General features: G+C 34.7%; 1 protein-coding gene and 1 pseudogene across 3 annotated transcripts in view; one reads left to right on the forward strand and one right to left on the reverse strand.

Moving 5' to 3' along the window:
- Nucleotides 1-26,838, forward strand: part of GALNT13 (polypeptide N-acetylgalactosaminyltransferase 13) — a 593,991-nt gene that overhangs the window by 406,931 nt on the left and 160,222 nt on the right. For all 3 annotated transcript variants that reach the window (XM_054562685.1, XM_054562683.1, XM_054562684.1), the window contains exon 8: nt 1,862-1,979. In XM_054562685.1, coding sequence (XP_054418660.1) covers nt 1,862-1,979 — 118 coding nt within the window. The remainder of the gene's footprint in view (nt 1-1,861; nt 1,980-26,838) is intronic.
- On the reverse strand, nt 5,332-6,095 carry LOC129061869 (zinc finger C4H2 domain-containing protein-like; annotated as a pseudogene).

Below are 26,838 nucleotides of genomic sequence, written 5' to 3' on the forward strand. Positions count from 1 at the left end.
TTTTTTTGTTTTAATTTTATTTTCATTACTTTTCAATAATAAGTGAAATTTCAGTAATTCTTATGATTAAATATATAATTTATTGTAGCTATTTATTATACATTTCTCACATATTTATAGGAATTATGACCAAAATGTAAGATGAAAATCAGTACATGTGTTTAATACATTAGTACTTTATTAGTAAATAGATAAGTGGGTAGGCACTCTGAACTGATCATTAAAAATGTATCATTTAACATTCTTAAGCACTTGGTTGCATTATGGCAGGATAATTGCAGCAGTTTTTGTTCCTCATTTCATTAAATAGGCTATCTAGCACTGTAGTACTTATAGAGTTATTGCCATAGAGTTCCAAAACCCCATTCAGGTGAGGGTTGTGGCTACCATAATTATCATCTGTTTCACTTTGTTAGTGTTTCTCATTATAATTCAGAGGGTCAATGATACTGTTCCTGATAGGAACCCAGCAAGACTAGAAGTGTTAAAACAGCTTGGAGACTACGTGGGTCTGTGCTTCTCCAGCTCATAGGCAGTTAATTACCTAAGTACACAATAGTGCGAGCTCTGGGAGAAATTGGGACCTTTGCAATATGGTAGCTTCCCAAGTACAATATTACTTGGTGGTTTTTCATTGAACTGTACTGTTTAATTAGAAGACATGAGGGTATTCTGTGGCAGAAGAGGATATAATTTCAAGAGAAGCAAAACAGTTTTTCTTTTCTTTTTTTTTTTTTTACCACCTCAGACTTGGAGGAGCATTCCAAATCTAAGTTACTTATCAGTGTTTCTCATCTTTAACAGTTCATTGCAACCTCCTGGGAACATTACACAAGACCCAAAGTCCGGCCCCACCTCCCGTTAATTAAATCTGATCTGCGGAGAATGGTAGCCAAGCATGGATGTGCATTTTTTAAAATGTGCCTCAGGTGCTGTGCTCAGAAGGTTGAAAGCCACTATGCTACAATTAACATTCAAAAATAATCATTGCCACTACAGATAGATCCAGCTGTGAACTAGAGTTTTCTTTTTTAGTTTCAATTTATCTACTTGTATAGAAAGACTTGTATAGTTCATACATCAATATTGCTTTAATGATTTTTAAAAATTAATTAACCATTTAAAACTAAACATTTTTCTTATTTCCTATAGCGACATTTTGAATGGGAGGTTGAAAGGCATTTTATTCCTAGAAAAAAGTTTTAGCATCTGTGCTAAATTTACTCTAAACCTCTGAATAACATATAGGACTTATGTTTCTCCAGTGTTATATGATTGATTGTATTATTTTAATTAGATAAATAAACAATAATTGATTACATGTAAAACTGATGTTTAAAAATGCTTTTGTAGTTCTTATTAGATACTTATTGTCTATAAACATTTTATAGTATTTAATATCTTTATATTTAAATAGGCTATAGATCTTTTCATAGAAAACCCATTTCTACAAGTTCACATTAAAATGATTTATAATTAGATGACAAAAATTCACAACTGGGATTTTCATGACCAGTAATCTCTTAAGGTGTAGTATTCAATATTAAGAGCAGTAATTTTGCTTTCCCTTTAAGAAGGAATGTAGATGCCCCATTTTAAGTGCCCATTGTTCCTTCCATATGTCTGTATGATAACCTGTAAAACAAGGAGGCTAATCTAAATTTAATTTCACAGAAAATATGATAAAATGCTATTTATTAATTTTAAAACCTTATGCCTTGGCTTTATGTTTCCAGTTTGAGATTTTTGAGTACTATTATTTTTTAATTTAAAATGTCTCAAAAATATTTGCTACTCTCATTAAACTCCACACATTGTTTTCAAAAGCTATTCTTTTCTTTTTGTTTTTTTTTTCAACTAGGACCCCAACTATGGCTGGTGGCCTATTTTCTATTGACAGAAACTACTTTGAAGAGATAGGAACTTACGATGCAGGAATGGATATCTGGGGTGGAGAGAATCTTGAAATGTCTTTTAGGGTAATTGCATTTTACTTTATTTTTTGACTCTGAACATACTCTACTGTTGCATGCATATATAGACCTAGTAATTTACTGTCAAGTCATCTTTTGTGAAGTGATGTAAATTACTGATCAGTTGGTCATTTTAAAACTGATTTAGAAGCTTTGCTAGAGTCTTTTGCATGCAATATTTACTGTTAAGTGGAAAATTATAGGTGTTTTTTACTTTTTCAAAAATATTTTATTCATAGTACAAAGACATTGGGTCTTTCAGTGTTTGAGAAAAAGAAGGGCTTTATTTTTTCAATAAAATCAGTTTGTATTTTTGAACTGAATGTTGGACGTATTTATGCTATCTAAATTTGCAAGTGCTGCCTGAGGTTATTCTCAAATAACTTTAAGAATAACCTATGGTAAGAGGAATTCTGGATAATTTTGTATGTATCATAACTATTTTTGCAATCATAGACATTGTTTGATGAATCAGTTTAAATAATGAAAATTCACTTATTAAATGACCTTGCAGGTAAATAAAAAGTAAAGATTAATCTCTCATATATATGTTAGGAAGCATATGAATAATTTAACATTTTGTTATATTCATAAATTACAGACATATAAATGTGCTTTTATACTGTCATGTAATTGCTAACATACTGTTTTTTTCAAACCACATATATTATTATCTTTATGAAATAATAACACTGTTGTTTCCTCCCTTTTTAGAATAACATGAAATATTAAAAACACACAAGTTTTTTGCCAGAATTATTTATGCAATGAAGTTATTAGAGTTTAGAAATATTTATCTATGATATATAGATACATGTACAAACTTTAGAAAGTAAAGTTTGTTTTTCATTAAAAAAGTAAACATGTCTGATGTTCTGCAAGAAAATTGAAGATAAGAATTACTTTGAATTTATATAATGTGGAATTAAATGGACCTTGCATAATTTGAATTATTTCAGAGGCACCAGAATGCCCTAGTTATACAGCTTTTTGCCAATAAACCTTCCTTATAGTCAGATGTCTGAAAATATTGTTAATTAATGGAATTTTATTCTTCCCACATTTGCTTATATACTTATAGTCTGATGCAACTTGCCCCACAAGACATAGTACCATACTCAGGAATGTTTTCTTGCTTAATGAAAGAAGGAATTCATAAGCTTAAAAGAACTTTGCTTTTAACCTTAGATATAATGATGAGAGTATTTACACATTCAGTAACTAATATTTTTTGGATGCTGCAATGGGATTTGATAAGGAAAAGAATCAACATAGCAATATTTCTATGTTCTGTGAGTCTTTCTCTCCTCTTTCCTAAGATTCTTATTCACCTTTTTTTTCCTTGCCTCTTAAGGTTGATTCTTTGCCATTGGATCTCAGTTGCTTTCAATACATAGATCTCATTTTGGATGGATGCTATTCATCTGACTAAAAGATGTGTTAGGGAGTAATTTAGTGGAATAATATGATAAAACAAAAGAATGTGATCAGGAAATGCAACAGAGGTGTAAATGTATCACAAATTGAAGATTTGAGAATATGAAATTTGAAAATTTAATAATACTTGATGCAGATACAAGGAGGGTAGGGCGAATACAATTAGTGGACCCAAGTATGACCAGATCCTTAGAAAATAATAGAGGAGGTGTACTGTGATCGGTTGCTAGAGATTATTAAGAAATAAAATATTCATAAGTGACTGCTTTTCAATTGTTTTAAAACATATCATTGACTTTAGTTTCCATATGATTTCAATAGAAACAACCTATATAGTTTGCTTATTAGACTTTTGATTCATTTTTACTTTCCTTTCCATTATATGAATATAACTGCTTAATAACTAGTACCTTAGCTGAGGAAGATAGTAAAAGAAAATGCTGGACCAGTATATTAGCAAAGGAATGAGGCTTTCCCTTTAGACTAATTTCATGAAAAGATGTGTGGTTTAATGAAATAAGACTATGTTGAGGACCTGAGACTAATATCTACCTCAGTCATTACAGATCAAATGCATTTTGGGCTTGTAGTACATGCTTTACACTTTCCAGATACTGAGGCCGCAAAAATGAATAAGGCGTGATGCTTTTATTCTCATAAAACCACGTTCTTATGAGAGAGATACATAGGTATTACTGACAATGAAATGTGATTTTTTCCCAACGAACAAATGCTTATTTGAAAGGATTTGTACAGACATAATGCTCTTACTTTCAAAAGCAAAGGAATCTCTTGTATTTTGAGCACAAATACACTGTGGAAATGTAAAACTACAGTTAAGGAAGGAAGGAAAATACCTTTCCTTCCCCAGCCAGGGACTGAGATCTAAGCTAAAACTTTTTTCAGTCAGCCATCCTCTATCCCTGTCCCTTAAGTCTGACAGTGGCTTTATTAGAGATCTGGCTTTGCTGGAGTAGAGAGTTGTAGGGCTTGGAGACACTGGTGCCTCTTCTTTTGTGAGGGAAGGCCATTTTCACAATCCGTAGGAAAGGGGGTGGCCAGCTGCTAACCTGAGCTGAGGCTGCCTTATAGAAGAAGGAAGACCCAAGAGAAGGAGGGATAAATGGAGAAGTCCTACCCACTCACCTGAATCCCAACTCCTGTGACTCCTAATATACAACTGAGTAAGTGCCTGATTAACGGTTTTGAACAAAAAGCAACACAATTGTCAGCCTGGGGCCCATCTAAGCCTAAGGCAACCCCTGTAGCAAAGACCTAGCCCAGTCACTAAAGCAGCAAGTTAGGCAGAACTTAATGAAATGGGTATAGCTCCAGCTCCCTCATTTCCCTCTGGAGAACTTCCTACTGCTGACTTGTGAAAACTAGGGCTATGGGAGAAAAGCCCACAGATCTCAGGATCCCCAGGCACACAGCCTGGTACCTGAGACTTTTGTATAATATATGGGAGGCTGGGGTAGGGTGGGATGGTGAACTCTATAATATAATAACAGCCAGTACTCAAAAAGTGAATATAAAAAGGAGAGCTTGTCCAAATTACCTCTGGGCCTTGAGGATGAGAAGAGGCTAGGGAAGATAAATGGACGAGGTTTATTGGAAAGTCCAGCAGGAACACTGTTGTTCCTTCAAATCCTAAAGCAAAAGTACAGGGAGGGTCACACTGGAGCCTTTACAGTAAACAAGATACGGGTTCCCCAACCCCCAGACCTTAGTTCCCAGCCCTTGGGCACATGAGACAGAGAGTCACATCTGGGCCTTCTGCCCTATCCTTCCTTCGCTCCAAACAAGAGCAGGAATTGAAATGACAGTGGGAGAGAAGGGATTATCAGGGATGTCATTAGCACCTGAACCACTTCTCTTCCTAAACCAGAAACCCCAATAGCAGAAAGAAATAAGAGCAAAGTCACTTATCCTGCTTCTGTTTTGGCATTTTGGGGTTCCAGGACTGACTCTTGGCTTTGCACAGACAGCATGTAGGTGCATTCTGGTGAATTCGCTGATGACATGACAAGCAGGCCTTCATAGGTGGGGGCTGCTGCCTGAAGGCCGCTGTCTGCGTATGTCCTGCTTCCTAGCCACTTGAAGTTGTTGGGCAGCAGTGGCTGCAGCGCCCAGGGACTCAGGGATGGGGGTGCTCCTGAGGCTCCGTCTGCCACTCTGCTTTCTGCTTCTCGAAGTAATCCAAGGAGAGCTTCTCCTCCTCTTCATATAGGTCAGGGAGCCTCTGCAGGCTGAGTCATGCACAGGGCATCCACATGTTCCTTCAGTGACGTATACTCATCATGCAGATGGCGGATAGACTCTAGCAGCTTGTTTAAGTCATTCTCAGACTGTCTGATGATATTTTCCATTACATCAGTGTCAGCATTGATCGGTCAGAGTTCCTCCAGATGGGCCACCTTCTCTTGTAGCAGGAAGTCCATCTTCTGCTTGTATTCCATCAGGTGTCTCTCCTCTGATTCAAGGGCCTCACACTCAGCCTTTAAATGGGCCTTGATCTTCTCCATCTGTAGCATCTTATTCCTAATCTCTTTAATGCTTTCTGTTTGCACATTATTTCTTGCTCACCTGCCATGCTTTTCACTTTCAATTTCAAGTCCCAGGAAATGTACAGACACACAAATCCAGGGATACAGTAGACACATCGTAATCATCTCCTCTGGGCATGGGGTTCTGAGTCTGTTATAATGTGATTTTTTTAAATATATATTTATGTATAAAGTTTCTTTGTCTTTTTCATGTAGCCAAATCACTTAATCTCAACTTGGTAAAGGTGATTGTAACCATAGTGAAGTTGTTTTGTAGCTTTGGTTTTTGTAGGTTTGAAGGTAAGTAGAAAACATAGAAATATTAAGGGCTTGCAAAATATTGGGATTCTGGCTGGCCTTAAGGGAGTTTAGGCCACTCCAAAGGAACGCATTTTGCAGGTTTATTTATAATGGCATCACTTCATCTTTGATGCCCAGAAGTATTACAAGTACTGATAGATGTTGAAAATTTGATGAAAACTTAAGACCTCCGAAGAGAGAAGTATCCAGTCTCTTAACAACAGTAAGTTTGAACACAATTTCATAAGGTTGAAGAATTTCTTGAAGTATCAGGATAAAAATTTTGACATAATAGTAACTTCTAATATTTATAGAGGTGTTAAGTAGAATAGATGAGAATTGAACCCCGATATTAGGAGATAATTGGCTATGCTGCTAATTACCACACTACTACCTCCTCATTAAGTTTGTCCCTATATTATGTCAGTCCTAACAGCTGACGGTACTATTCGGAGGAAGAAGAGAAGCTGCTTCATCTAGTGATCATATCTCCCCCTTATAGGCTTTAGCCTCTTTTGGTATACAGTATACACCCAATAGCAGTGAGAATATGCACAGACAGATTCTAACTATCCTGAAGGCTTTGTCTCAGATACTGCTCTCCATTCCATTCCACCATAATCATCCAAATAATAAATCCTAAGAACATTGTCTAAACACAGATGTTGACTTATTTAGCTGATATTTATTGAGTTCTTACTCAGTTGATAGATGGGATACGGTTAGCGAACAAAACAAACAGCACTGTGTGTCCTTATGGAGCTTATACTTTAAAGAAGGAGACATACTGTAAACAAGAAATGTGAAACACAGGGGTGGGCAAAAGTAGATTTACAGTTGTGAGTACACAAAACACAGTTTATTCTTGTATTAATATTTACTAATTGTATTATTTTCCATACAAACAACTATAAACGTATTTTTGCCAACCCCTGTATATTAACATATTAGTGATAAGTGTTAAAGGAAAAAAATAAGGTGAGAGTAATATAAAACGGTAGGTATTAGAGGTTGGTAGACATTAAAGTTTTCAATAAGAGGAACTCAGAAATGAATATCTATGTAAAATAATTGGTGACAAAATGAACCCAGCATAATATGAATTTACCATTAGAAGTATCATCTGTCTTTAAGTAATGGCCCAAAAAGGACCACCTCACTGATGGTGCATGAAGTGTGTCATAAACAGCAGCAGTTATTGCTGCAGTGGTAATAAGCTGCGCGACTCTGAGCAAGTTATGGCCCTCCTGAGCTTCACTTCAGAACAGCCTTGCCCTTAAGCACCAGACCTTGACCATAAGTGATCCATGAAGGGAATGTACAAGAAAATCTCTTTAAATACAGAATATGCAATACTTATGTAAAGTACTACTGCTCTAATTGTTAGTCAACATGGTGGTTCTAAAGCTCCCATGCCCAGAAAAAAAGGTTAAAGTTTAGAGAAGAAAAAAAAAGAAACACTTTGTTTTTGACCGTTGCAACATCCTTCGAGATGATTACTGACATCCTAAAAGCCTAGGGTATAAAACTTTTACCTATACTGATAATCAATTTTAATGAAACAATTATTTTTAAAGTATTGTCTAGACTTGGCATAACAGTAACTGGATATAAACACACACTCACCTGCATTAAAAAAAAGTAGACATTTAAGAGATAACAACTCATTGGACAGCAGGTCTTCAAGAACAGTGGTTTCTGAGAGATGGGACAAACGATGAGAGCCCTGCAATTTCCCCATCTTACTGTCTGGAGAAACTGTGTAGGCTTCAGAAAAAGAAGTGGGACCTAAGCAGATCCCAGTGGCCTCCATGAATTAAGAAGTTGGGGGTGAGTGTCCAGACTAGAGATTGGTGGACAGGGCACTAGAGAAGAGAAAGCAGCATAGACACAACTCAGTTAATATTGAGTACTGATTAGCAGATATGTGTTAGAAAATGACCCAAGCCGAGGAAAGAACCATCAGAAAGGGGTCCCGTTGCCCATCACATAGGACCAGCTATAGTGCCAGCACTCTCCAGCCAGACCAATCCATGGAGCATGGGATGGAATAAATACTGGGAAACTATATAATAAACTTCTAAATAACCCATGAATCAAAGAGGAAGTCCAAAGTGAAATTGAACTGAATGAAAATGAAAACACAGCGTTTCAAAGTTTGTGGTGTCATTAAAGTAGTAATTAGGGGGAATTTATAGCCCTGAACATACATAAATGAGTACTAGAAAGAAGAAAGGTCTAAAATCAATGACTTCAGCTTCTGCCTTAAGAAACTAGAAAAAAGGGGGGAAAGTAAACACAATATATATGAGAAAGGAAATAATAAAGGTCAAAGAAGAAATTATAAAATATAAGAGAGAAAAAATGTTCAGGTAAAAGCCATAAAATCACAGTTTGTTTCCTTGAGAAGATCAGTAAATTTGACAAATTTCTAGCCAATCTTAATAGGAAAAAGAGAAGACACGAACTACCAATATGGGGAATGGAAAGGGTGACACCACTCTGGGTGCTCCTACAGATATAAAAAAATTATAAGGTAATATTATTAACTGCATTATACCAATAAACTGGTCAACTTTGATAAAATAGGTAATTTTCATAAAAGACAAACGATCAAAGCTCACAATAAGAAATCGGTCAATCAATTAGCTTGATATCTAGTAAAGGAATGAAATTTGTAATTAAAAATAAAAAAGTACTTTTCACAAAAGAAACTGCTTGCTAGATGCCTTCACTGGTAGAGTCTACCAAGTGTTTTAGGTAGAAATAAAGAACAGGTTTGGAAAATTGAAGAGAAGATAATACCTCTCGGTTCATTCTATGATGTTAGCATTAATGAAATAGCAAAACTTGACAGACATTAAGAGAATTAGAAAATCACAAGCCGATATTCCTCATGAACATAGATGTAAAAATTCTAAATAAAACCTTAGCAAATTGATCTTTTCAATATGTAAAATGACCCCAGGAATTGAAGACCGATTTAACATTCAAAACCCAATGTAAAACTGCATTAACAACCATGAAGGAAAAATCAAAGGATCATCTCAGTAGGGAAAAAAAAAGCATTTGAGAAAATGCAATTCTATTTCTGATTAAAAAACCAAAAAGGACAAAAGCAACAAAAACAAAACCCAGAGCCACCTAATTATAGTACGAACTTCCTCAACCTAATAAAGAGTTTGTAAGAAAACCCTACATGTGTTAAGAGACTAAATGTTTTCGTCTTAAGATCAGTGGCTTTTACCACTTCTGCTTAACATTATTGTGGATGTTTTAGGCAAAGCACTAAAGTAAAAAATAAACAAACTATCCATATTGTAAAAGAAAAAGTAACACTGTCATTCCAGGTGACAAGATTATCTAGAAAATTCAATGGAATTTATTAGAAAAGCTATTAAAACAAACAGGTGCTATATCCAGCTTGCAACATACAAGAATAATATACAAAATCAATTATATTTCTATATATCAGCAGCAACCGTAAAAAATCAAAATAAAAACCCATTTAAAAGAGAATAAAAAATGTGAAACTGATAAATTTGACAAAGGCACACTGAGATCTCTACTCTGAATACTACAATATATTGCCGAGAGAAATTAAAGAATGTCTAAATAAATGGAGAGCTATAGCTATTTAATATTTGGAAGACTCAATATGATATTTTTAAGCTGTCAATTCTCCCCACGTCAATATGGATTTAATGCAATACTAATTAATCAAAACCCCAGTGGACCTTTTTGTTTTTTAAGAAATTATGAAGCTGATTCTAAAATTTATCTGCAAATGCAAAAGATATAGAATAACCACAAAATTTTTGGTAAAGAAAAAAGAAAACTAACAGTAGGTGATTCCAAAATGTACTATAAAGTTATATTAATTAAGACTCTTTGGTATTGGCATAAAGACAGACAATGAAATAATTGAAAATCTGAAAATATACCCACATATACATGGACAGTTGATTTTAATGAAATATGGAAAAATATTCAATGGAGAAAGGAGAGTATTTTTAATAAATAGCACTGGAACAGCTAGATATCCATGTGTACAAAAGTATTTAAATATATTTCTCACAGAATGTAAAAAGCTAATTCAAAATGTAAAATGTAAAATTATAATATTCTAAAAGGAAATATTAGAGGAAAAGCTTTTATAACCCATAAAAGTAAAAATTAATAAAATGGACTTGATCAAAATGGAAAAGTATTGTTCTTCAAAGCCACTGTTAAGAAATTGAAAAGACAAGTAAGTCACTGGCAAGAAGAAACCGTTAACAGTGTATCTGATTATGGATTTGTATTAAAAAAAAAAACTCAGAACTTGGTGATAAGAAAAAAATCAATTGAATAAAAAAGGCACAAAGATCTGAATATACACTTCACTAAGGAGGGCATACAGATGAAAAATAAGTACTTGAGAAAATTCTTAATATTAGAGAAATAAAATTAAAACCATAATGAGATAACTCTACACATCTATTAGAATGACTAAAATTAAAAAGGACCATGTTAGTGATGATGCAAAAGAACAGAATATACAATACAGGTGCAAATGTAAAATGGTACTATAACGCTGCACAACAGTTTCACTGTTTCTTAGGCAACTCCTAAGTATTTTATCCAAGGGAAAGAAAAGCATATGTCCGTACAAGGAGATGTACACTAATATTCATAGCATTTAAAAAAATATTTTATTTGTTTTTAGACAGGGAGGAAGAGAGAGATAAAGAAGGGAGAGAAATATTGATGTGAGAGAGAAACATTGATTGGTTGCCTCTTGCACACACCCCTTCCAGGGACTGAACCCACAACCTAGGCATGCGCCCTGACTGGGAATGGACCAGCTACCTTTGTGGAAGGATGCCCAACCAACTGAGCCACACTGGTCAGGGCCAAAACAGTTTTATTTGCAATAGCCAGAAGCCAGAAACAATCTAAATGTCTATCAAATGATGAACCTATAAATTATGATTTGTCTATTCATGGAATACTACTTACTACTGAAAACAATAAAGGAATTATTGGTACACCCTGTAACACTGTGAATTTAAAAATAATTACATAAAATAAAAAGAGACAAACAAAAGGCTTACATACTATTTGAATCAATTTATATACAATTTTAGTCAAATGCACACTAAGTGACACAGAGGAGGTAAGTTGTTTGTGGACAGCAGATTGTGGTGGGAGAGTAGATCTGGTAGGAGGGATTTCAAGGGGACATGGGAAGACTTTTGGCGATAATGTACATATTTATTACATTGATTGTGGTGATAGCCTCCCAGGTTTCACATAAGTCAAAACTTATCAAATGGTACAATTTAAATATATGCAGATTTATGTATGTTAATTATACTTCAATAAAGTTGTTAAAATATTAAAGCATGCACTCCACACAGAGACACACACACTGCAGGCATCCTACAAAGAGAAGCAAATGAAGGGAAAATGTAATTGATGGTATCATCAACTGCAGATCCTCAGTATGTCTTAGCCTATTTACTTTTAATTTTTTAAGATTTTATTTGCTTATTTTTAGAGAGAAGGGAATGAGAGAGAGAGGTAGAGAAACATCAATGTGCGAGAGAAACATCAATCAGTTGCTTCTTGCATGCCCCCAATATGCGGACCTGGCCCACAACTCAGCATGTGCCCTGACCAAGAATCAAACCTATGAACTTTCACTTTGCGAAACGATACCCACCTCACTGAGCCACACCAGTCAGGACCTTAGCCTGTTTAGTTTTTAATGTCCTACTGATCTAATTTTAACATCTACCTCTCAAGAGAACTGTGTGGAAATAAGATAATACTGAAGTTTTTAATAAACTACACTATACAGTGGAAATAATTAGGTTCATTATGATCATTACCCTTCAAAATTAGAGGCTGTTTTGTCAATAGCCAATATTTTAATTGACAGCATGGAACTTATTTAAATGATCCAATTTTCTTTGTCTTTCAAATTACAATAAAAACAGCAATATATTTATTTGAACGATATAACTAAGTGAAATGTCCTATGATGTGAAACCCATTTATTTCCAAATTACACAAGCAATGAAGTGAAAAATAAATGGAAACTGACCTCATAAATAATGGAAAAATGAAAGGCAGGCATTTTTATTGAAAAGAATAATATGGTAAATGAGGCAAAGAAGTTTGTAGACTTTTGGGGATTGCAGTATTCAGGTTTTTGAAAGCATTAAAAGAAAGTAAAGAATTTTATAGAAATGGCTGCACAATTTGAAATTTGACAAGTGAAAATGTCAGTCCTAATAATTTGTTAGACAAATAAATTTAGACAAAATTCTAGTTATTCCTTTTAGAATTGTGCCTTTTAAACAAACCTTAATTCATGAAAATCTGAGCGTAACAGATTATCTATGTTGAAAACTTGACCTTTCTTTTATTTGATTGGTCATAAAAACCAGACGTTAATAGAAAAATTGCAGTTAAGTGAATTTAATCTGAGTTCACGGTATCCACAATTTTGGTGGAAATAGTTTTGTGGAACACTTTTCTTTAAATATGATGAAGTCCTATTAGCGTCAATGTAGAGATTTGTTCATCTCTTTTCTCCCCAGCTTTACTGAGGTATAATTGAGAAATAAAAATTGTGTATATTTGAGGTTTGCAATGTAATGATTTGATATACAGCGGCGGGCAAATGTAGGTTTATAGTTGTGCATATGAAAAATAATACAATTAATAGATAATAATAATACAAAAATAAACTGTTTCACATACTCACAACTGTAAAACTACTTTTGTCTTACCCTGTATTGTGAGATGATTACCACAATCAAGCTAACCCATCACTTTACCTAGTTGCTGTGTGTGTGCGTGTGTGTGGTAAATTCATTTAAGACCTACACTCAGCAAATTTCAGGTACAGGCATATCTTGTGTTATTGTGCTTTGCTTTATCATGCTTCATACTTTTGCACTTCACAGATACTGCATTTTTTACAAATTGAAGGGTTGTGGGAACCCTGAATAGAGCAAGGCTATTGGCTCCAGTTTTTCCAATGGGCCCAAATAATGATTAGCATTTTTTAGCAATAAAGTATTTTTAACTTTAGGTATGTTCATTGTTTTTTGAATCTAATGTTTATTGCACACTTAATAGACTACAATATAATGTAAATAACTTTCATATTCACTGGGAAACCAAAAAATTAATATGACTCACTTTATTGTGACAGTTGCTTTATTGTGGTGATCTGGAAGTGAACTCACAATATTCTTTGAGATATGCCTGTACTTCATACAGGATCGACCATAGTCACCATACTGTATATCAGATCTTAGAACTTATTCATCTTATAACTGAAAGTGCGTACCATTATTGGATTCTTTAAAGAAGAAAAAAGTCACCCTGGCTGGTGTGGCTCAGTGGATTGAGTGCTGGCCTCTGAACCAAAGGGTCACTTGTTCAATATCCAGTCAGGGCACATGCCTGTGTTGTGGGCCAGGTCCCCAGTAGGGGACACTCAAGAGGCAACCACACACTGATGTTTCTCTCCCTCTCTTTCTCCTTCCCTTCCCCTCTAAAAATAAATAAATAAAATAAAATTTAAAAGAAGGAAAAAGTCTAAGAGTTTATAAACTGACATCATGTTGCAGGGATGTTCAACATTTTGGCATCTCTGGGCCACACTGGAAGAAGAGTTTTCTTGGGCCACACATTAAATACATAAATGCTAACAAAAACTGGTGAGAAAAAACAAAAACAAAAACAAACGAACATTTTAATTAAATTTACAATATTGTGTTGGGCCGCATTCATTGCCATCCTGGGCCACATGCAGCGTGTTTGACACCATAGCCTCCATAAAGAATATAAACCAGTATTAATGAAACTGCAGCACATTTCTCTCTGGTTACCTGTTTGGTACAGGATAAACCAAAGCACATTGTGAATGGCTTGAATTTTTCTTTTCTGTACTTACAGTTAGATTTTTTGGCATCAGGGCCACCACTCTACCTAAACCTATTATTTAAGCATATCTTATTCAATGTCTTTACTCTTTGTTTTATTGAAATCACAGGAAAAAATATCTCTATATAAGTGATAGCTGAGACATTGTGTCTAAAGACAGTATTACATGTATTGTATATATTTTAAATCACTGGGTCAATAGGAGCCATATAGTCACCTTCAATTAAAGTGTCTATAGAAGACTCTTTTTATCAAAATAAATGTGTTAGAATTTTATTTTGAATATTAACTATAAATAAATACCTGATTTCATATGTTCCTTTAGAAAAAAAAGGTAAAAACAGGAAAATTAAGCATTAATCAAACTTTATGAAAATGTTAGCAAAACTTAGAAAAACTAGATTTGCATTTAAAATTATGATAGCCTAAGGCTTGGTAATTTTTACTACCCTACCCATTCATTAAAACTTTCTGGTTCACAAAACCAGAATATGAGAATAGGTATCAAATAGTCATTGATGTAATGCTTCACCTTGCAAACATACTACATGGAGACATTAGAGCTTGTTATTAATCTCTGGTTTTCTTTTAGAGTTACTTAGTTATCTCCTAAATTGACTTCTTAAAAAGGAAAAACATTTCTTAGGTTGTAAACACCACTCATAATTTACTGCTTTTTTGAATCAATAATATTCACTGGTCTTTTTCATGACCTCAGTCTTATCATATGAGTGTTTCTCTGCAGAATGTAAATGTGGAATATTTATCAGCCTGCAAATACACTTATCTAAGAATTCATCTAATGTCTAACTATACAGTCTACTCTTCATCTGTCTATCTACCTATCTATCTGTCTATCATCTATCTATATAAATTTATGTGTGTGAGTCTATTTTAGTATGAATAATATTTATGAAGGTTTAGAATTTAAGCCTCTAGTAGTAGTGCAAAGGATATAATATGACAATAAATACATGGGTTTTAAAAGGTTACTGCATAAATTGTCTCTATTGCAAATAAGCAAAGAGTGATACTCATCCAATAACCTAAAGGAATTGGGACTCAGATAATTATGAGAATTAGGGAACAGAAGTTAAATCCATAAAAGGGAAGAAATGGAATAAAAATGATATAAAATAATGGGTAAAGTATAAATTTTGATTTCCCCTAGCATATAAAGCAGAGGTAAATGATGTTTTTACAAGAATTATTCAGATTGTCCTGGCTGGTGTGGCTCAGTGGATTGAGTGCTGACCTGTGAACCAAAAGGTTGCTGGTTCGATTCCCACTCAGGACACAGGCCTTGGTTGCGGGCCAGATCCCCAGGAGAGGGCAAGTGAGAGGCAATCACACATTGATATTTCTATCTCTCCCTCCCTTCCTTCCCCTCTTTCTGGAAATAAATAAATAAAATATTTAAAAAAATAACTATTCAGATATACACATTGGAAATAAATTTTATTGGGAGGTCATTTTAAGTTTTTGTTCTATTTCCTGAATTAAACCATTGAATGGAAATAAAGGTACATGAAAGAGGAATTTGATTTCTGAGCTATGATAAAAACATTTTTAACAAATACAGGCATATTCAAACATACTAAGAATATCTTTGTTCATAGCAATAAGCAAAGTATACCTGTTTTTTATTTTTTAAGTGAGTTTTAGTACATTTAGAAACCAAGAATCATTAATAGAGATAAATATCTGAAATGTCAGCATTGGGAAACACACTCCAATCCTGTGACTGTTTTCTGATTTTTCTCTGCTAATGTGCACTGATACTCAATACACACCTGCATTAAACTTAAAAATCTTTATGATCCTTCTGATTTAAATATATAGGATCTCAATTTAACTGTCTGAATTTATGGCAATATAAAGAGCTACAAGAAGAAATTAAGTGTGCTCAGAATTATTATACAGAAATGTATGACAACTTCTGTCATGGCCGAATTTTACTGTAGCCTTCCACTAAGGGTACTTAATCATACAAAACAGCACTGAGAATTAAGGCAATTATCCTGCTTATTTCCATTTGAAATGTGCCTAAAATATTCTGATAAAATGTTTAATTTTATTTTGTAGCTAAAGATGTGGTGCTTTGAATTGACTTTAAAGTATTTATTTTACAAATTAACATTCCATTTTTTCTTTTAAAAAATTTAATCATTATTGTATTTTTTTCATTACCATTTAGTTCCCTGAAACCCCCCACCCCCAGCAATCACCACACTGTTGTTCACGTCCATGAGTGTTTTTTCCTTTTTGCTCAAGCCCTCCGTCCCCTTAACCCCACTGCCACCAGCTGTCATCTGCTCTCCATCTATGAGTCTGTCACTGTTTTGCTTGTTAGTTCAATTTGTTCATTAGATTGCACATATGAGTGAAATCATATGCTATTTATCTTTCTCTTACCAGCTTATTTCACTTAGCATAATGTTCCCTAGCTTCATCCATACTGTTGCAAAGGGTAAAATTTTCTTTTTTATGGCTGTGTACAATTTTATTGTGTAAATGTCTCATTTTCAGTGTTGTTTTATCTATTTATCCATTGAAGGACAGTTGGGCTGCTTCCATATCTTGGCAATTGTAAGTAATGCTGCAATGAACAGTGAGGTGCTTATGTTCTTTCAAATTAATGTTTTGGGTTCCTTCGGATATATTGTCAGAAGTGGGGTTGCTGGGTGAGAGGGCAGATCCACTGTTAATTTTTTGAGGTATCTCCACACAGTTTTCCACAGTGGCCGCAACAGTCTGCATCCCCACCAACAGTTCAAAAGCATTCCCCTTTCTCCACATCCTCCCCAGCACTCATTTGTTGATTTATTAATGATAACTATTTTGACAGGTGTGCAATGGTATCTTATTTTGGTTTTAATTTGCTCTGATGATTAGTGACATTGAGCATCTTTTCATATGTTTATTGGCCATGCGTATGCCGTCTTTAGAGAAGTGTCTGTTCAGGTTCTTTGCCCACTTTTTTTAATTGTTTTTTTTTCTGGTGTTGAGTTTTGTAAGTACTTTATAAATTTTGGATACTAACCCCTTATCAGATATATCAGTTAATATATTCTCCCATTCTGTAGGTTGTCTTTTTTGTTTTGTTGATGATTTCCTTTGCTGTGTAAAAACTTTTAGTTTGATGTAGTCCCATTTGTTTATTTTTTCTTTTGTTTCCCTTGCCTGGGGAGATATATCTGATTAAGAATTTCTATGAGTAATATCTGAGATTTTGCTCCCCATGTTCCATGGACAGGAAGAATGAACATCATTAAAATGTCCATGCTACCCAAAGCAATCTATAGATTCAATGCAATTCTTATCAAGATTCCAATGTGGTATTTCACATAACTAGAACAAATATTTCAAAAATTTACATGGAACCACAAAAGACTCCACATAGCAACAGTGATCCTGAGAAACTGAGGTGGAGGAGATTCTGTCCCGCAAAGCCACTCCAGGTCGCCACAGATGGGGAAATAAAATAAGTTGTTCCCAACACTTCTTGGTCTGCCAGGGAAAGGAGGTGGCGATTCCCTCTAGTGGAGAATGCCCTGAGCCTCTGTGTTCAATGGCTTTTATTGAAAATGTTATCAATAGGGGCTAGGTAGTAAGAATGTACGGGTAATCGCATTACATCAGTATGTTAATATTTACAGAAATAGGTGATATTTTGAAGAAAACAAAGGACAGGAACACACTGATTTGCATGGGTCTGAGACAAGTAAACATAAGAGCACCAAATGGTTTAGGGTCAGGGTTTATGAATAATATAAATTTCCTTCCCAGCATGATCTGGTTATCATAGCTTAGGAAAAACAAAGCATCTTTCAAGGAATGTAATTTATTTCTAGACCTGATTTCCCCCAGGAACCACCCAATCCGGTTTAGGGCTATCTGTAGTATTGATCCAAGCCTGACTCAGGTGAGCAGAGCAGAGCAGCCAAGAGAAAAAGAGACTTCTTTCAGATAGAAAGAGTACTCTGGCCATATCAAAGCTGAGGGGTAAGGATCTTTTGCCCTTTCTCTGTGTCCCCCAAGTCCTTCCTGACGGCCCCTATGCAACTGTGCCTGTCTTCAGTTGTCCCTGCCATCGAGGGGTCTTACCCATCATTGACCAACCAGTCATCCTCCGGGGCCAAGCAGGGTGATGTGAGGGAGGGAGGGGCTCTTCCCCTGCCAGGGGGACAAGTTTTGTCTCCTCAGTGGCCTATTTTTCCAAGGCCTCCTTGCTTAGCTCCAGCCTTGGGGCCCTCTAGCCTGCTGGCGAAGCTACAGTTCCTGAAACCAGGAGGGACAATTCCCAACAAGAAAGAAAACAAAGCTGCAGGAATCATGCTACCTAATATCAAACTATACTATGAGGCCATAGTAATCAAAAAAGCCTGGTACTGACATAAAAACAGACACATAGATCAATGGAACAAAACAGCCCAGAAAAGACCCACACCTTTATAGTCAATTAATATTTGAAAGGGGAAGCAAGCACATAAAATGGGCTAAAGATATTATTCAATAAATGATGTTGGGAGAATTGGACAGGTATGTGCAAAAAAAATGAAACTAGACCACCTTCTTATGCTATAGACAAGAATACCTTCAAAATGGATCAAAGACTCAAATATTATACCCCAAACCATAGAAATCCTAGAAGGTTCCATTTTTTGCTTTATGAAAATAGAAAGTTAAATAACTTCAAAATATATTTCTAGTTATAAATGATTCTTAAAATCACTTATATATACTCTGTTTGATTAAATGAAATTAAGTTGCTGTTAAATTCAAATAAAGTTTGCAAAAAAATTAATTCAAATAATTTACTAATTACTTAAAATACTTGTTAGTAATTGGGTATAAGGAGGTAGACAATAGTCGAAGATAGACGACAGTCCCTGATCTCATAATCTTATGTAATTTGGAGATAATAGACAATAAATGAGTAACCAGGAGAATTAGTCCATTAATTTCAGATAAAGACAAGTGCTTTGAGGAAAATTAAATGAGAGGTGGAACACTACACTGCCTCAAAGTGGTCAGGGAATATCTCAAAGTGTTTTAGCTGAATTCAAACTGAGGAAGAATCCAGCTGTGCTAGGTCTTGTAGGGGAAACATTCAAGATAGAACACCATGCAAGATAAATGCAAAAAGCCTTGGGCAACTGAGAAATGATGATCTGAATTCTCTCATTCCAAATCTATAGGATCACAAATATCCTAAAGCTATTGGAGACAAAAAGCATTCTTATTCAGGGGCTAAAATATAAATCATTCTGTAGGATAATATTGGTTGATTGATTTATTCTCTGAAGAGTTAATATGCTCCTATTATAGACAAGCACTGCACTAGGAACTTTAGATGTAGAAATGAACAAAACAGACCAGTCCATGCTGTGTGGGAGCTTATGAGTCTTTCCATTTGAATAGCACTTCATGGAATCCTTTTACACATATTATCATAATAGACCTTGACATTTCCCCCCATAAATTTGTTTTTTATCTTTAATGCATTCTGGAATGTTTGCATTATACTTTATATTACCTCTGTTTAGCAGCCAGGTATCAGTCTCATAGCCATTAATCAATATAAATATTTATATATCTAGACCTACACTAGACACTGTGAATGGTATATATCAGTCTGGAGAGTAAAATATGGTCTAGGTATCACTTGAAGGTGCAAATATAAAGTGCATTATATTCAAAAGAGGAAAAGACTTCTGTGGTCTAGGGTAGTCAGGGAGGAATTTATAAATTAAAAATTCAAAGCTTTTATAAACAGCAGGAGAAGAGCAGGAGCTAGAAATAGGTGAGCTTTCAGTTTATAATCTATACACCCGTGGTTTTCCTTTGTACTTTGCGCTGTACCTAAGTTCAGGCTAGAATATCTAATTTCCCTCCTCCCCATTTTATTTTCTCTCTTGAAAATTACATGAATGAAGTATTATTAAACCATTAAATATGTGTTTTGCTGAAGTAGGATTCAAATGACAGAGTTAATGAAGTATCCATTAAAAACTCAAGAAATTGAACCTATTATTTTAATATATTTGATGCCTTAAAGATTTCTAGAACAAAGTTACAAAATTGTTTCTATGTATGTGCATTAAGTTAGGAAACCTCATGTACTTTGCTAGCCAAAATTAATGCATTCAAAATCAAATTCATATACTTTTTGTTAAAGAGCAAAATTTAAATCTCTATGGTAACTACAGAAATAAATGTACAACATCTTAAGCTATGATTATACTGTCACACTTAGTGATGTCTATCTTAACTACATGACTACCAATCATTTCATTGTTGTTGTAGTCAACCAGAAATGTAGCTAAAAAAGGAAACCAATTATGAGATTTATTTAAATAAGGCTGAATGATTTCGGCAATAACAGATTCGAGATACAAACAGTGATCCTTTTGAGGGTGTGAGATAATGTTAAGGAAAGATTTTGATCCATTTCTTCAGAATTGAGCATTCAGCACCAATAATACTGAGCTTTAAATATCACTGAAAAAGTAGTTGTAGATTTTTCAATAGATTTGTTAAATTATTCTTAAAAAATAAATCCAGCTTAACTGTTTTCACTACACATGCAAATATTCAAACTTGATGAATTACAAATCATTAAAATTTCAGTTATTAAAAATAACCACTAGTTTACACTCTAAATGTGCTAAAATTCAAATCAAAATTCCAGTGTAGAATTATTACCCCTCATCTATTGCCACCATAAAGTGCCTGACTACTAAAACAAGTCCGTGCAGGACTGCTCCATTGTCAAGGATTTGACTACATTTTTCTACCCATTTCATTACTTCATAGTTGTGAGTGTGCAATCTCAGTCATGTAATTTTTCTATTTTAATTGGTCAACCAAAATTTTTATTTATATTTTTAAATTTAGTATTTTTATTGATTAACCAACTTTATATTCTGTAATTTTAACAAGTCAAACAAAGGTAGTTGGGTTTGAGCAATAATAACTTGTAGAATTCCTAAATTAAGGATCTATAAATAAAGAGTTCAAGGGCAAAATGTTCCCCATTAATCCTGTGATGATGTATTTGAATATTAATTGGACCTGATGAAAAACTGGGATGACTTGATTATTTCTCTGGCCCTGTAAAAAAAGACCTCAGGAACTGTGCATTTTCTTTTCATATTTGGGGAACAGAATGGAAACTCTTGAATCTTTAAGGTCATGGAAAGTTAAAGATGTACCTGAAGAAGTTAGAAATGTGTTGCAGAGTCGAGGCAAAGTATAAGGAAGGTGACAAATTTGATAGTTAGCTTTTTGGAATGTATAATTAAATGATCATATGTGAATAGATGAGTTTGCCAAGAAAGAAAATAGGAAGAGCAGAATAGCAACACATGCCCTTAGGTAGCACCTATATTTAGGGGTGAGAGAAAAAAGAGAAAGTGAAAGCTAAGTCAAAGCTGTCAGGGAAGAACAAATATATATCAGGAAAACTTAGAAAGTTATGGCGATTGTCTTCAAGTGCTGCAGAGAAGTGAGGAAATAAGAATAATGAAAGCTCCTAAAAAGCTTTGTGAGCAGTTTCAGATGATAGAATGAAGATAATAGAATATAAGATGTTTAGAAAATTGGATTGTGAATATTTTTAGAGAAAACGAAAAGTTTTAAAGAAGTTCCCTAGCAAATAAGAAAAAAACACATAGTAGTAACTTAAAGGGTAAATATGACTAGAGTAATTATATTTGTTTTTTTAAAATTTTGTCATAGAAGATACAATAAAATGTAAGCTGATAGGAAAGATTCAAAAACCTAGGTGATATTGAAAAAGAAAAGGGACAACTGATGAGGTAAATACCTGCTGGTGTTGGAAGAATATTATGGAGATAATAAAGGGCAACTGTTTAATATTTTTTAGTTTACAATGCAGTTTTACACTTATTATGTCATTATTTCTTTACCAGCACACTGTGAACAGGTTGTAATTGTCTTATTCTATATCTAGTGGTTTTCGATCTCAAAGAAACTAAGTGACATTGCTAGAAATTGGCAGGACTAAGCATCAAACCCACATCCCCTGTTCCCAGTCCACTAAGCTTCTGTCCTGAGTTTAAGATCCCAAGGGCAGGGTTTAACTTTGGAAAGGAGGGTTGACTCTCTTTCCTAAAATGAAAAGAAGAAACTAGGGCATTATGAGATGTTTCAAGGAGGGGATGAATAACAAGTCAGATCAGGTGTTCTTGAACACAAGAAAAGTAGAAAGCAAAAGATCATCTACAGAGAGGATGGGATTGATATCGGGGCTTGAAAAAAGCAGAAAGATTGAAATTCGACATAGCTTCTTCAGCCAGCATTTGAAGGAGTGTTGATGTTCTCTATTTGGAAAAATTGGGCTGTAGTCAGTTGAGGTAAACAGTCTACAAAGGGACAAATTGAGTAACTGTTACAAGAATGACACCTTGCAATTCTAATGAAACACATGAGGGAATTATCTTCGCTATACTTTGAGCATAATATCTGGAGAAATCAACTTTGCACTGCACTCCTCATTTGAGACTGATAAGGAACAAAGTAACACACTAAATGTTGCTTTTCCATGGTTATTTCTTTACTTTTCTTCTAAAATGTAATATAACCTGTACTGATTATTACCAATTTATTTTTTAAAAAATAAAAAAACTGTCAAAAAAGCGGTTTACCTTCTCTAAAATGGGTTTTGTGATTATTTATAATGAGCACTTGATGTGACACTAATATGAATATTTTATATATTTCACATTTATCTCACTAAGTATTTCACAACACACAACCACACACACACACACACACAAAGATGCCTATAAGATGATTTTTGGAAGAGAATCATACTTTTCTATTGATGACATTAGAGTTTTATATGTGCTCCCTAGGGAAGGTATTTACCTGAAGCAAAACTAATAGTTTCCTATAAAAATATCTGAAGTCCTTGACAAGAAACAAAATGTCTCTAGCTGTTTGAAAAATGGAAAAGGAAACTGTCTATGAAAGGATTACGGTTGGAGAGGAGTATCTCTTAAAACAGTCCTTTGTTTGTAGGCATTAGGCTACTCTTTAACTGTCAAATGCAAACTCATGACTGAACTTTCATATGTTCAGGTCTGATACTCACAACTGGACTGGTCTGTGCGCTACTTAAACACAGAGGGCTATGTTTTATCATTTTTTCTATGCCCCAGAGCCCAGCATGGTATCTGACACAAAGTCAATGGCCAGTATGTATTTGCTGAATATATACTGGCCAAGGCCTGAGGGAAAATGCTGGAGAAGGGAGAGGTCATTCTCTCTCCTCAAATTTATCACAGAGCTTTACCTTTAAAAGGCATTTGACCACTTCAAAAGTTACATAGGACATTTTATTTCAAGGAAAATAAATTTTATATCATTTTGTTTATATTTGAATATAAAATTCATTTTCCTTGAAATAATTTAAAGGAGAAATTCGGCTGTAGTCAGTTGAGGTAGGCAGTTTACAAAGGGACAAATTGAGTAACTGAAGGATAACTCTTTCTGAGGTACCACATTTTCTTCCCCTACCTGATCCAAGTCCTTTTTAAGTGTCTCTGGCATCCATAAAAGAACAGGAGATGTTGTTGCACACTGCAGCTGGGTGCCCAGGTGGTCTACTGCTATTCAAATGCGACCATTCTGGCATGAATTCTAGGGCAGCATCACGCAGCTGTCATATGCTCTGTGGCCAGAAGCAGCAGATATTACTGATATCTGACAGGCAGTCCAATCGTCAGACATGAGAGGAAACAAATGTAAAATGCAAAAGATATGACCCAGATATTGTTATTTAAGTCACAGATCCTTTCATTCCATTTTTCAATATTTTCATCTATATACAATTCTTTCTCATTTGAAGTTTATTTGTAGGATTAACTGTACAATGAGGAAAGCACAAATTTCAAATTTCTACCTTTATCTTGGTTGATATCCCTCTTAAATGTACTGAAAATACTTCCAAAACCACCACACTGTAAGATCATTGATTATCAAAAGATAAAAAATATGACTCTCACATTATTTCTTGTTTTTTTAATAAATTATCTGCTTGAGACAACAAATGCTAATAAAAGCAGTACATTTTTGTAAATATGAAAACCTAGACACTAATTTTCTTAAGCAGAACCACCTTACATTACTTAGGATTTTCAATATCCGGTAGACAGCTCCCTCATTTCTTGTCTGTTATAGTCATACATGTTGTTTAAGCATAAGGTGGAAGACCTGCAGTAATGAAAGTAGGACTGTATGTTGCTCTCTTATCTAAAGTGGAATTGGGAATTCCTACAATATCAGCAGTCCTAATAAAAAGGGAAATGATGAGAGGTAACATTTATTCAGATGCTAGGAAATAAAGTGCACATTACACATGGTAGTTCTGAAGGTCCGAAAGCTCCAAGGCAAAGAAAGTTGTTGAGGGGCAAAATGTGAGAGTAGACCGTACATGTTACATGTGTATATTGGAGGTATCTCCACTATGCATTTTAATATCAGGGAATTGGTGTTTGTGTTTGACGGGAGTGGGAGACAAGGTTAAAAAAACTGCAGCACCTCTGACCGCAGCACCTCGCTGTACCTGTGGTGCTTCCTGGTTCATACACATGCTGTCTCAGTTCCACTTCCAAACAGTTTCTCCGGTTCAAGCCACACCCAGTATAAGCACATCTCTCCTTGTTTCTGCTCTGTTTTTGTCCTTCTCTCTCTTCCTCACACTCCCCTCACTAAATAGACTAAGTTAGGAGACTTCCCTTAAAGAAAATTATTTTAGGATTAATGTTTTAAGTCTTTTAGAAAATGAGTAGGTATAAAAGCATTCATTTTGGATTTGGAGCTTTCAGGATATTTATTTCTAAGTTAAGGTGGAAAGTACTTTGTAAGAGAAAGTACTTGATAACTAGACATTTTAGAAGCAAATTAATGGAATACATAAGTTGAAAAAGATTCAAATCACAATTGTCTACGTCTAATACCAATGTGAAAATAAAATATTCAAATTACTCTATTTCTTGAAAAACTATTTTGTAGGCAAAAGTTCTTTGTGTTTTTTTTGGTAAGATTTTTGGCCTTTCTAAAATAGGGTAACTACTAGATCTGATGCAGCGGGGGACACATTGGTTACCTTATAATAAGTTTTACAATGTTATCTGTCATAGTTTCTTTTGTTCAGAGAATGGTATTTGTACCATGTCCTTCTAATAAAATTAACATATAATCAGTTTCCCCAAGTAGGAAAATGTTGATTGAAATTTTGGATGCATATATCTTTTTGAAGAGGGTTCCTTATTAATAAAGTAGTTATATTTAATTTTTTGAGAAACCTCCATACCACTTTCCACAGTGGCTGCCTTAATTTACAGTCCCACCAAGAACACATGAGGATTCTCTCTTCTCCCCATCCTCGCCAGCACTTGTTTGTTGATTTATTGTTGACAGCCATTCTGACAAATGTGAGGTGATATCTCATTATGGTTTTAATTTGATTTCTCTGATGATTAAAGTGGCACTGAGTATCTTCCATATGTCTGTTGGCCATCTGTAGGTTCTCTTTGGAGAAGTATCCATTTGGTTCCTTTGCCTATTTTCTATTTATTTTTTGGCAGTTTAAAAAATTATTGTTTATCCTATTCCAGTTGTCCCAATTTTCCCCCTTTGCCCTCCACCATCCAGCCCACCCCTGCTCCCACAGTCTGTCCCCACTCATTGTCCATGTCCATGGGTCCTTCGTACATGTTCTTTGACTAATCCCTTGCCCTTCCTTCCACCACTCCCCTACTCCCTCCTTTCCTATGGCAGCTGTTAGTTTATTCCCTGTTTCTTTGTCTCTGGTTCTGTTTTGCTCATTAGTTTATTTTGTTCATTAGATTCCTCTCATAAGTGAGATCATATGGTATTTGCCTTTCATCAACTGGCTTATTTTGCTTAGCATAACAGTCCCCAGTTCTATGCATGCTGTCGCAAAGGGTAGGGATTCCTTTTTCTTTCTTTCTGCTGCCTAGTATTCCATTGTGTAAATGTACCACAGTTTCCTAATCCACTCATCTACTGATGGGAACTTAGTCTGTTTCTAACACTTGGCTGTTGTATATAGCACTGCTATGAACATAGGGGTTTATAAGTTCTTTTGAATTGGTGTATGGGGATTCTTAGGATGTGTTCCCAGCAGTGGAATCACTGGGTCAAAAGGCTGTTCCATTTTTAAATTTTTGAGGCAATTTCGTACTGCTTTTCACAGTGGCTGCACCAATGTTCATCTCCACCAACACCAGCAGTGCTCTAGGGTTCTCTTTCTCCACATCTTCACCAGCACTTGTTTGTTCATTAATGTTAGTCATTCTGAAGGTGTGCGGTGATATGTCATTGTTCTTTTACTTTACATGTCTCTGATCGCTAGTGATGCTAAGCATTTTTTTGTGTCTATGGTCCATCTGTATGTCCTCCTTGGGGAAGTATTTATTCAGGCCTTTACCCATCTTTTAATTGGATTGTTTGTCTTCCTGGTATTGAGTTGTATGAGTTCTTCATATATTTTGGAGCCTTTGCCAATTTTTTAATTGAATTGTTTGTTTACAGGATATGATTCGTATATACAATGGAATACTACTCAGTAATAAAAAAGA

The sequence above is a fragment of the Pteronotus mesoamericanus genome, unplaced genomic scaffold, assembly GCF_021234165.1.
Source record: "Pteronotus mesoamericanus isolate MK-2021 breed Mesoamerican mustached bat unplaced genomic scaffold, CSHL_Meso_final scaffold_651, whole genome shotgun sequence".
Lineage (NCBI taxonomy): Eukaryota > Metazoa > Chordata > Mammalia > Chiroptera > Mormoopidae > Pteronotus > Pteronotus mesoamericanus.